We start from the raw sequence: 12,500 nt of genomic DNA on the forward strand, positions 1-12,500 counted from the left end.
ACCCACCCACACACACCCACCCACCCACCCACCCACCCACCCACACACACACACACACACACACACACACACACACACACACACACACACACACACACACACACACACACACACACGTCCTTACCTATTTCATCTTTATTTTTTTGTTCTTTTTTCTTCTTTTCTTCTTTTTTTTTTTTTACTCACGAAATTCTTTTAAAAGCGTGAGTGAATTATTTCCGGGAGAGAGAGAGAGAGAGAGAGAGAGAGAGAGAGAGAGAGAGAGAGAGAGCTAGAGAGAGAGAGAGAGAGAGAGAGAGAGGAGAGAGAGAGAGAGAGAGAGAGAGAGAGAGAGAGAGAGAGAGAGAGAGAGAGAGAGAGAGAGAGAGAGAGAGAGAGAGAGAGAGAGAGAGAGAGATAGAGAGAGAGAGAGAGAGAGAGAGAGAGAGAGAGAGAGAGAGAGAGAGAGAGAGAGAGAGAGAGAGAGAGAGAGAGAGAGAGAGAGTAAAGAAAGAAAGAAAGAAAGAAAGATAAAAAAGAAATAACAAATAAAATACATGAGAGAAAATTAAAGAAAATGAGAAAGAAAGAAAGAAAAGAAGAGAAAGAAAAAGAAAGAGAAGAAAAAAGGAAGGAGAAAGAAAGAAAGAGAGAAAGAAAATATTAAAAAGAAAGATGAAAGAAAAAAAAGAAAGAAAAAAAAAAGAAAAAAAAGAAAAAAACACCTCCACACACCTGTCACCCTAATTAACAAGCCTGCCCACACCTGTCCACACCTGCCTGGCTTACAGATGACTGCTTCCCCACGTTCGATACCCGGAACTGTAGACGAGCGAGGAAGGAGGAGGAGGAGGAGGAGGAGGAGGAGGAGGAGGAGGAGAGGAGGAGGAGGAGGAGGAGGAAATAGCAAGAGGGGAATGTTAGAGAGAGAGAGAGAGAGAGAGAGAGAGAGAGAGAGAGAGAAATAAAGAAAGAAAAAAGAAAGAAAGAAAGAAAAATATAAGAATAGATAGATAGAGATAGATAGATAGATAGACAGACGCTTCCTCTCTTCTCTTCCCTTCCTCCTCCTCCTCCTCCTCCTCTTCCCTCAGTCTATATCTTACTAAATGGAAGAGATAAGAAAAGAAGAGGAGGAGGAGGAGGAGGAGGAGGAGGAGGAGGAGGAGGAGGTGAAGAAATGGAGGTAGCAATATTATTTCAACTCCTCCTCCTCCTCCTCCTCCTCCTCCTCTTCCTCCTCCTCCTCCTCTTCCTTTTAAATAACGAAGGTCCTAATCAGCTTGTCAAGGGAACAGGAGGAGGAGGAGGAGGAGGAGGAGGAGGAGGAGGGAAGGGTCAGATTCACCTCCGATTTCACCTCTGCATCCATAATTAGAGAGAGAGAGAGAGAGAGAGAGAGAGAGAGAGAGAGAGAGAAAACTCAATTTATGTGTGTGTGTGTGTGTGTGTGTGTGTGTGTGTGTGTGTGTGTGTGTGTGTGTGGAAGAGAGAGAGAGAGAGAGAGAGAGAGAGAGAGAGAGAGAGAGAGAGAGAGAGAGAGAGAGAGAGAGAGAATAAAACACGGAAATTAGCATAAAACAAACACGGTAATTTTTCTTAAGCGCTTTTCCTTCCCTTAAAAGAAAGAAAAAAAAAGAAAAAAAGAAAAGAAAGAAAAGAAAAGGTGACAATGAGGAACCAGTGTGTGCGTGTGTGTGTGCGTGTGTGTGTGTGTGTGTGTGTGAACAGTAACACACACACACACACACACACACACACACACACACACACACACATCTTTTTGTTTCAACTTATGTATTCAGTATCTCATAATCTCTCTCTCTCTCTCTCTCTCTCTCTCTCAGACAATGGACACAAAACAATATTATTTAATGTCTAATTTTGTTTGTTTATATAATTAGAGAGAGAGAGAGAGAGAGAGAGAGAGAGAGAGAGAGAGAGAGAGAGAGAGAGGGGGGGGTTGGGGGCTCAATCTATATATCTCCCTCTATCTATGTATTTTTGGACCTGGTAGTCTATATATCTCTTTCTATCTCTTATTCTGTCTATGAACTAAAGAATCTATATATGCAACTCTGTACTTATGTAATTATGGACCTGACAATCTATATATAAGCACCTATCTATGTAATTCTGGACCTGACAATCTATATATATCTATCTGTCTCTATGTCTTTGTCTCTTATTCTGTCTATGAGCCTAACAATCTATATTATCAACTCTGTACCTATGTAATTATGGACCTGACAATCTATATATAAGCACCTATCTATGTAATTCTGGACCTGGGAATCTAAATATGACTTTCTGTCTATATATTTCTCTATTCGCCTTATGTTATTTTGGACCTTGCAATCTCTACATCTGCTTCATCTATGTAATTTTGGACCTGGGTGTCTATATAATCTGCATGCCTCTATGTAATGGTGGTCCTGGGTATCTATATAATTTTATGTTTCTATGTCTCAGCGCCATGAACCAGCTGTGTCGTGTGTGTGGAGAGGCGGCCGCTGGCTTCCACTTCGGCGCCTTCACGTGCGAGGGATGCAAGGTGAGGGAGGAGGAGGAGGAGGAGGAGGAGGAGGAGGAGGAGGAGGAGGAGGAGGAGGAAGGAGGAGGAGGAGGAAGGTTAGGATGGAAAGGAAGGAAAGGAAGGAAAGGAAGGAAAGGGAAAGGAAAGGAAGGGAGGAAGAGAAGGAAGGAAGGAGAGGAAGGGAAGGGAAGAAGGAAGAAGGAAGGAAGAGATTATGGGTAGGGAAGGAAGGGAAAGAAAGGGAAGAGGAAGTAAGAAGGATAGGTAAGGTAAGGTAAGGGGAAGGAAGGGAAGGGAAGGGAAGGGAAGGGAAGGGAAGGGAAGGGAAAGGAAGGAAGGAAGGGAAGGGAAGGGAAGGGAAAGGAAGATAAGGAAAGAAGGAAGAAGAGGAAGGAAGGAAGGAAGAAAGGAGGAGGAAAAGGGAAGGAAGGAGAGAGTTCAGAACTATTCTTTCTTTCCTTCCTCTCCTCCTCCTCCTCTTCCTCCTCTTCCTCTTCCTCCTCCTTCTATCTAACTGTCTCAAATTCTTCCTCTTCTTCAAACTATTTCTTTTTTCTTTCCCTTTCAATTCTTACTCTCCTCCTCCTCCTCCTCCTCTTCTTCCTCTTCCTCCTCCTCCTCCTCCTCCTCCTCTTCTTCCTCCTCCTCCTCCTCCTTCTACTTAACTGTTTCAAATTCTTCCTCTTCTTCTTCAAACTATTTCTCCTTTCTTTCCCTTTCAATTCTTACTCTCCTCCTCCTCCTCCTCTTCTTCCTCTTCCTCCTCCTCCGTCTACTTAACTGTTTCAAATTCTTCCTCTTCTTCTTCAAACTATTTCTTTCTCCTTTCTTTTCCTTTCAATTCTTACTCTCCTCCTCCTCCTCCTCCTCCTCCTCCTCCTTCTACTTAACTGTTTCAAATTCTTCCTCTTCTTCTTCAAACTATTTCTCCTTTCTTTCCCTTTCAATTCTTACTCTCCTCCTCCTCCTCCTCCTCCTCCTCCCCAGGTGACACAGAAACACACCTGGACGACCTTGGGGTAATTATCACAGGTGAATGAAATAATTAACACGCAAGGCGGCAATTAGGAAACCAATTAGCAGCTAAATAATAAAAGTAGGACTCATTTCATCACCTTGTTACGAAATTAATGAGACTGACAATTGGTGGTGGTGATGGTGGTGGTATGAGACAATAGTTAACCTTCTGAGACTGTGGTGGTGGTGGTGGTGGAGGGACAAGTAGGAATGGGTTCAACTATATCAGTGAGGTGGGTTGGAATTTAGGGGAACGGGAGGTGTGTGTGAGATTGTCAAGCAGGATCTTCTCTCTCTAAAACCATGCTGCTCTATAAGGGGGATGTAGACACACACACACACATACACACCTCCCCCCACCTCCCACCCCCTGACCGCCCCCCGACCCCAACACCCACTAACCCCTCTCTACGTTCTCCGCCCCCTACAGTCGTTCTTCGGGCGCACATACAACAACGTGTCTTCGCTGGGCCGCTGCAAGAATGGCGGTCGCTGCGTCATCACCAAGAAGAACAGGACGTCTTGCAAAGCCTGCCGCCTGCACCGCTGTCTGCTGGCCGGCATGAGCAAGGCGGGCAGCAGGTGAGAGAGGGGGGAGGGTGCTGGGGGCGGTGGGAAGGGGGGAGCGGGGTTGGAAGGGAGAGACTGCGTGGGTGTTGTGTGTGGAAGATTGTTAAGCAGGATCTCCTCTTTCTAAAACCATGCTAAATAGTTGTTGTTTTTTCTATATATTTTTTTCTTCTACTAAATTTTCTCTTCCCTTATCTTTCTTTTCTTCTTCTTCCTCTTTCTCCTCATGTGTGTGTTTGTGTGTGTGACTGACCTGACCTATCCTACCCTACCCTACCCAACCCTAACGAAACTTAACCTAACCTAACCCTACCCTACCCTAACGAAACTTAACCTAACCTAACCCTACCCTAGCCTACCCTACCCTACCGAAACTTAACCTAACCTACCCTACCCATCCCTAACAAAACTTAACCTAACCTACCCTAACCTACCCTAACGAAACTTAACCTAACCTAACCGTACCCTACCCTACCCAACCCTAACGAAACTTAACCTAACCTAACCCTACCCTACCCTAACGAAACTTAACCTAACCTAACCCTACCCAACCCTAACGAAACTTAACCTAACCTAACCCTACCCTACCCAACCCAACCCTAACGAAACTTAACTTAACCTAACCCTACCCTACCCTACCCTAACGAAACTTAACCTAACCTAACCGTACCCTACCCAACCCTAACGAAACTTAACCTAACCTAACCGTACCCTACCCAACCCAACCCTAACGAAACTTAACCTAACCTAGCCCTACCCTACCCTACCCTACCCAACCCTAACGAAACTTAACCTAACCTAACCCTACCCTACCCTACCCTACCCTACCCTAACGAAACTTAACCTAACCTAACCCTACCCTACCCTACCCTAACGAAACTTAACCTAACCTAACCCTACCCTACCCTACCCAACCCTAACGAAACTTAACCTAACCTAGCCCTACCCTACCCTACCCTACCCTAACGAAACTTAACCTAACCTAACCCTACCCTATCCTAACCTAACCCCTACCTTCACACTTTCCTCCCTGCCTCCTTTACCCCCTCCCTCCCTACCTCCCCCTTCCCCCTAATCTCCCCTACCTCCTCCCCCTTTCTTTCAGCTCTCCCCTTCCTTCCCCTTCCTTCCCCATCCCTCAATCCCTCGTCCCTTCCCTATCATCTTCCTCCCTCTTTACCCCTCCCCCATTCTTTACACCCCTTTTTCTCCCCCCCCCCACCCCCCACCCCGCCCCCACCTCTTCCCCTAATCACCCATGTCCAACCCCTCCACAGGTACGGGCGAAGGAGTAACTGGTTCAAGATTCACTGTTTGCTACAAGAGAAGGCCGCGGCTACTCTGAACGCGGCGTCCACTCTCAAGGGGTCGCCACAGGGGGTCAGCGCGCCCTCCACAGACGACAAGACCAAGGAGGAGGATTGCGGGGGGGCCGAATCCCCTGAATCCTACCTCTCCGACGGATCGAGCGAGACAAATAGGATCCAATTCCCTTTAGACGAGGGGAGTAGGATCCGATTCCCTCTGTATCCCAAACTTGGTGTTCTCTCCCCGTTTTTCCTCCACCCTCCTCCTCCTCCTTCTCCTACCTCCTCCACCTCCTCCTCCTCCTTCCCTCGTCTTCCTTTCTATCCCTATCTCTATCCTCTTCTCTCTGCTGCGGCCGCTGCTAGTGCGGGGCCTCCTCCTCCTCCTCCTCCTTCTCTTCCTCCTCCTTCCACCTCCCCACCTCATCTCCTCCCTCTTCCCTTACGCTTGGAGGAAAGGAGAGAAGAGGAGGAGGAGGGAGGAAGGAGGAAGGAGCCATTGACCTATCCCTCAAACGCCCTTCCTCCCCTTCCCTCCTCTTCCTCTTCCTCCTCCTCCCCCTCCCCCACTACCTCCTCCTCCTCCCCTCCTCCTCCTCCTCCTCAAGTTAAGTATAGCATGAGGGTCACTACTGCCTCCCTTCCTCCTCTTCCTCCCTCCTCCTCCTCCTCCTCCTCTTCCCCCGCCCCATCCACGAAGGACCCCCCCTCCAACCCCCCCACCCCAGTTGACCTATCCTGTAATGCTTAGCCCCCCCCCCCCTCTATTTTTACCTCCCTCCCTCCCACCTTTTTCTCTCCGCGTTCCCTCCCTTTCCTCCCCTCAATAAGCGATAAATTCAAATGACGAAATCTATAGCCGTCTTGAAAGAAGAAGAAGAAGAAGAAGAAGAAGAAGAAGAAGAAGAAGAAGAAGAAGAAGAGGAAGAGGCAGTGTTATGATAAATGATAAGAAAATATTGTAAAACGTTTTGAGAATTTGAAAACTGAAGGAAAGGAAAAGTTCATGGGAGAAATTAAGAAAAGAAAGAAAAATTGAGAAAAATGAAATATATGAACAAGGAATTAGTCTGGAAAATATAAGAAAAGAGAAAAAGAATAAGACAATAGTTTATAAAATGAGTAAAAAGGAAAAGAAAAGAATACAATATACAATAAAATGATCAACCAGTTAATTAATTGATAAATAAATAAGTAAATAACGATATTGCAGATTGACCCCAAAATCCCGTTTCTAAGATATATATTCCATTACACAAGTAGATAAACAAATAAACAAACAAATAATTATACTAATATCAACAAGTGAACAAAGTATTTATGTCTCTCGCAAACGCAAATATCGTTTTATCCGTTCGTCGTAAGTCGAATCTGATCGTAAAGCGTTAAGTCTATATATACCAAAGTCTATATATACCAAGTCAAGTCACACGCAGGTTTGTGGGAGGAGACACGGCCGGGGCGTGGCTTATGCGTGACGCTGCTTGGAGCCAAACTAGAGAATGTAGAAACAGGGATTTAGAGAAAACGAGGAAAGGCGGACTAACTTAAATCAATCACTTCAACATGCCCTCCCTCACACCCCACACCGCCGTTTGTAGGCATTGAAATTACAGTCACGCAATAGCACAATAAAAAGGCATATTTATTCGTCAGTGGCTTGCCTGAACGCGCTGTGAAAGGAGGCGAGAATGCACATCCAGAGTGCACACACGGCCCCAGCTTTAGTCACCCCTGAACTGGCGGGTATTTTTTTTTTTTGGCTCCAAGTGACGTCATCCCGCTGCTCCGCCCCAAACCGCCCCCTGCGCGTACCGGTCTCAGTTATGAAGCAGAGTGACTTGACTTGGTATATGTAGACTTAGGAAAAGCGAATGAGGTCGTTCAGTCAATCTAATCGTAACGTGAATCTGATCTTAAAGTGAATATGCTCGTACACTGGAACTGGTCGAAACTTGAATATGCTCGTAAACTGGAACTGGTCGAAACTTGAATATGCTCGTACACTGGAACTGGTCGAAACTTGAATATGCTCGTACACTGGAACTGGTCGAAACGTGAATATGCTCGTACACTGGAACTGGTCGAATCGTGAATATGGTCGTAAACCGAATGTGATCGTAAATCGAGTCTGAAGTGATAGAAAAAAATACATATATCTTTATTTAATGATTATTTTTCTATAGTACATTTTTCTATTGTAGTTTTTTAAGTGTATATAAGAAAGTTTTATATATATAGATGCATATTTTACTGTTGTATTTTTGTATGTTTAGGGAAGAAATATATGATAGAAAGATTTATTACATATTTTATTAATGAGAAAGTATTATTATTTAGTGATTTAATTATAAAGTCTTTTCTTTTCTTTTTCTTTCTTTCTAACTATTCTATTTTTCTTGTCTTTTTTCTTCTTTTCTTATTTCTTCGTCTGTTTATTTCCATTTTCCTTGTTAATCTTTTTCTTCCTTTCCTTCCTTCTTTCTATTCCTGTATATTTTCTAACTTTTCTCTCATATCTTTAATCTCTCTCTCTCTCTCTCTCTCTCTCTACCTGACTAGCCATTTTCACGTTCCTTGCCAATCTTTTTCTTTCCTTGTTTCCTTTTTTCTTTTCCTATATATTTTCTAACTTTTCTCTCATATCTTTAATCTCTCTCTCTCTGACTCGCCATTTCCACTTTCCTTTTCTTTTCCATTCAATATATTTTTCCTTTCCTTAATTTCAATCTCCGTCAATTTAACTTTTCACTTTCCTTCATTTCCTTTCTTTCTTTTAATTCCTGTTTTTTTTCTTTTTTCTTCCTTTTTTTCTCCCTTTTATACTTTTTCTTCATTTTTCTTCCTTTTTCTTCCTATCTATCTATCTATCTATCTATCTACCTCCCAGTTTCCTCTATTCCTTTCATCTCTACCTTCTACTTCTCTCTCTCTCTCTCTCTCTCTCTCTCTCTCTCTCTCTATCTATCTATCTATCTATCTATCCATCACAGTGGTAGATCGAAGCAATATATATTTTTAAGCAACTAAGATTGAAAAAAAAAACACATATATAATCTATTTTTTCATGTATTAGTCTATTTTTCTACTTAAACGCAAAGGAACACAAAGGAAAGCAAATTGAATGTATTATTATGTATTATGAGTGCAATAGCTATGTATGTATCATTATGTATTATTATGCGTGTGTGTAATGATGGAGTTTATATGTATAGAGAGAGAAGGATAAAAGAGAGTATTAATATATGTTTTTTTTTTTCGTGTGAATTTTGTGATATTTAGATTTTTATTTGTCATTTATTATTTTTTTTTAAATGTATGTGGTTCTATATTTTTTCTTATTTTTTTGTTTAGATTTAAGTTTTCGAATTTGTGTTTTGTTTATTTTCTTTTCTTCTTGTTTTGTTTTGTTTCCTTTTACAGTTTTCCCAATTTTCTCCTTTCCTGAATTTTCTCCTTTCCTCTATTTTCTTTTTCTGAATTTTCTCCTTTCCCTAATTTTCTCATTTTCCCAATTTTCTCCTTTCCTTAATTTTCTCCTTTCCCCAATTTTCTACTTTCCTCAATTTTCTCCTTTCCCCAATTTTCTTTCCCCAATTTTCTCCTTTCCCCAATTTTCTCCTTTCCTCAATTTTCTCCTTTCCCCAATTTTCTACTTTCCTCAATTTTCTCCTTTCCCCAATTTTCTACTTTCCTCAATTTTCTACATTCCTCTATTTTCTACTTTCCTCAATTTTCTTTTCCTTCTACGATTGTTTCTTTTCCTTTTCTTCCTTTTCTTCCTCTTTTCATTCCTCCTTTTTCTTCCTCTTCTTTACTTTTCAAAAATATGATTCCAACTTTTTCTTTTTTCTTGAGGATTAAGTTTCACGAGTTGTTGTTTTCTTGTTTTTCTTTTTCCTTTCTAGTTTTCTTTTCCTCTTTTTTTCCTTCCTTTCCTTGCTAATTTCTTCCTTTCTTTTCCTCTTCTTTTCTTCCTTTCCTTGCTAATTTCCTCCTTTCTTTTCCTCTCTTTTTTTCTTCCTTTCCTTGCTAATTTCCTCCCTTCCTTTCTTTTCCTCTTCTTTTCTTCCTTTCCTTGCTAATTTCCTCCTTTCTTTTCCTCTCTTTTTTTCTTCCTTTCCTTGCTAATTTCCTCCCTTCCTTTCTTTTCCTCTTCTTTTCTTCCTTTCCTTGCTAAATTCCTCTCTCCTTTCTTTTCCTCTCTTTTTCTTCCTTTCCTTGCTAATTTCCTCTCTCCTCTCTTTTCCTCTTTTTCTTCCTTTCCTTCCTAATTTCCTTCCTCCTCTCTTTTCCTCTTTTTCTTCCTTTCCTTGCTAATTTCCTTCCTCCTCTCTTTTCCTCTTTTTCTTCCTTTCCTTGCTAATTTCCTCCTTTCTTTTCTTCCTCTCTTTTTTTGTACTTTTCCTTCCTTTCTTCCTTTCATTCCTTTCTCTTGTCTTCCTTTTAAATTCCTTTCTATCCCTTTTTCTTCCATATTTTTTGTTTGTTCGTTTGTTAAATTCTTTGTTGCATTATCTATATTTATCTCAATTTACTGTGTTTTTTGTGTAATACTTTTTTTGTTATATTATTTCTATTTTCAACGATATTATTCTCCCCCCCCCCCCCTTTCCTTCACACCTGTCGCCCCGTGTCCCAATTAAGGTGCCGTGCCATACCTGTCTGTATACGAAGGAGACTTATCAAGAAATATTCAATAAAACGTCACGATAGAGCGAGTCTTTTTAATAGATTTCCTTACTTTCTAAACATACATACATACACACACACACACACACACACACACACACACACACACACACACACACACACACACGCACATAAAAGTCAAGCTAGAACGTGTGTGTTTTCAATATTTTTCCTTACTTTCTTGTAACAGCTAAGATACACACACACACACACACACACACACACACACACACACACACACACACACACACACACACACACACACACACACACACACACACAGGTCAAGATATAATGTCTCTCTTTAATATTCTTTCTTACTATCTTGCAACACACACACACACACACACACACACACACACACACACACACACACACACACACACACGATATATACATGAACCGGCTTTCCACGAGGTATTGTGTGTGTGTGTGTGTGTGTGTGTGTGTGTGTGTAAGGACCTTGTTGAAAGTGGTTTTAAAATGTCTTCCTCCTCCTCCTCCTCCTCTTTTTTCCTCCATTCTTCCTTCCTTTCCTCCCTTTCTTCCTCCTTTCCTCCCTTCCTCTGTCCTTCTACATTTCCCACATTTACCCTCTTCCTCCCTCCCTGTTTTTTCCTCCTCCTCCTCCTCCTCCTCCTCCTCCTCCTCCTCCCGAAACAAAAGAATAAGCAATTTTAATTTTCAACGACACCTCTTCCTCTTCCTCCTCCACCTCCTCCTCCTCTTCTTCCTCCTCTTCCTCCTCCTCTTCTTCCTCCTCCTCCTCCTCTTCTTCCTTTTATATTTCCTTATCTTCTTTTTTAATTAATTTTGAATGCACACACACACACACACACACACACACACACACACACACACACACACACACACACACACACACACACACACACATTATGGATAAGAGATATGGGAGGAAGGAAGGAAGGAAGAAGGAAAGGAAAAAAAGAAAGGAAGGAAGGAAGAAGGAAAGGAAAAAAAGAAAGGAAGGAAGGAAGGAAGGAAGGAAGGAAGGAAGATAGGAAGGAAGGAAGAAAGGAAGGAAGGAAGGAAGGAAGGAAGGAAGGAAGAAAGGAAGGAAGGAAGGAAGAAAGGAAGGAAGAAAGGAAGGAAGAAAGGAAGGAAGGAAGGAAGGAAGGAAGGAAGGAAGGAAGGAAGGAAGGAAGGAAGAAAGGAAGGAAAAAAGAAAGGAAGGAAGGAAAGGAAGGAAATAATGAAATAGGAACAAGAAGGAAAACAAGAAAGAAAGAAAAGAACAAGAAGAAAAATAAAGTAAGAAAGGAAGAGAAAAAGAGAAAAATAAATAAAAATTAAATAAAACTGAGAAGGAAAAGAAAGAAAGAAAATAAAGAAAAGAAAGAAAAAAAAAGCATTACATAACTTCTCTACTTTCCAATCCTTAACAAACTTTCCTCCTCCTCCTCCTCCTCCTCCTCCTCCTCCTGTCCTCCCTTCGCTAAAGTCAACATGGAAGGTTAGTTCAAGTGTCTCTCTCTCTCTCTCTCTCTCTCGAATACCCTTTCTCTTCTTCCGCTTCTTCTTCCTCCTCTTAATCCTTCTCTTCCTCTTCTTCTTCTTGTTCCTCCTCCTCCTCCTCCTCCTCTTCCTCCTCCTCCTCCTCCTCCTCTATCTTGGAGTCACCATCAGCAGTGACCTTAAACACGCAAATCACTGTAACAAAGCATAAAAGAAAGCCAACACTATGCTCGAGTTTATACCAAGAAGCTTCGAGTGCAAGACGCCGAAGTAATGTTGTCCTTATAGAACTCAATGGTCAGACCCCACCTCGAGTATGCGGTGCAGTGCTGGTCCCCTAATTACAGAAAGGACATTGAACTATTAGAAGGGACATTGAACTATTAGAAAGGACACTGAACTATTATAAATTATCCAGCGACGCGCTACGAAGATGATTCCACCCTTGGGAGCCCTGCCGTATGGAGAACAACTCGGGCGACTCAACCTCTTCACGCTGGAAAAGAGACGCCTGCGGGGGGATATGATTCAGGTCTTCAAGTACACCTAAAGACCAACTCAAACTACAAACAACGGTCTGCCCATTCAAGCTAGGCGATGCAGGACAGACATTGGTACGAGTTTCTTCGCTAACCGAGTCATCCGCCACTGGAACAATCTCCCCGCTGAAGTAGTAAGTGCGGATACCATCAACTCCTTTAAGAACGGTCTACCCATTCAAGCTAGGCGATCCAGTGCAGACATTGGTACGAGTTTCTTCGCTAACCGAGTCATCCGCCACTGGAACAACCTCCCCGCTGAAGTAGTAAGTGCGGATACCATCAAAATCTTTAAACAACTGCCTCCCCACTCAAGCTAGGCGATGCAGGACAGACATTGGTACGAGTTTCTTCGCTAACCGAGTCATCCGCCACTGGAACAAC

At 42.4% G+C, this 12,500-nt stretch overlaps 1 protein-coding gene across 1 annotated transcript; it reads left to right on the plus strand.

Annotated features, from left to right (window-relative positions):
* Positions 1-2,455: 2,455 nt before the first annotated feature.
* LOC126987439 (zygotic gap protein knirps-like) lies at positions 2,456-6,141 on the plus strand. The gene is made up of 4 exons (XM_050844404.1): positions 2,456-2,533; positions 3,963-4,114; positions 5,380-5,844; positions 6,138-6,141. The coding sequence occupies exons 1-4, from the start codon at positions 2,456-2,458 to the stop codon at positions 6,139-6,141; spliced, it is 699 nt and encodes a 232-aa protein (XP_050700361.1).
* The last annotated feature ends 6,359 nt before the right edge of the window (positions 6,142-12,500 follow it).

The sequence above is a fragment of the Eriocheir sinensis genome, chromosome 64, assembly GCF_024679095.1.
Source record: "Eriocheir sinensis breed Jianghai 21 chromosome 64, ASM2467909v1, whole genome shotgun sequence".
Lineage (NCBI taxonomy): Eukaryota > Metazoa > Arthropoda > Malacostraca > Decapoda > Varunidae > Eriocheir > Eriocheir sinensis.

Coding starts and splice junctions, on each gene's coding strand:
- LOC126987439 (XM_050844404.1), top strand. CDS start 2,456: ATGAACCAGCTGTGTCGTGTGTGTGGAGAGGCGGCCGCTGGCTTCCAC. Junction 2,534..3,962: donor TCACGTGCGAGGGATGCAAG/GTGAGGGAGGAG, acceptor CGCCCCCTACAG/TCGTTCTTCGGGCGCACATA. Junction 4,115..5,379: donor ATGAGCAAGGCGGGCAGCAG/GTGAGAGAGGGG, acceptor ACCCCTCCACAG/GTACGGGCGAAGGAGTAACT.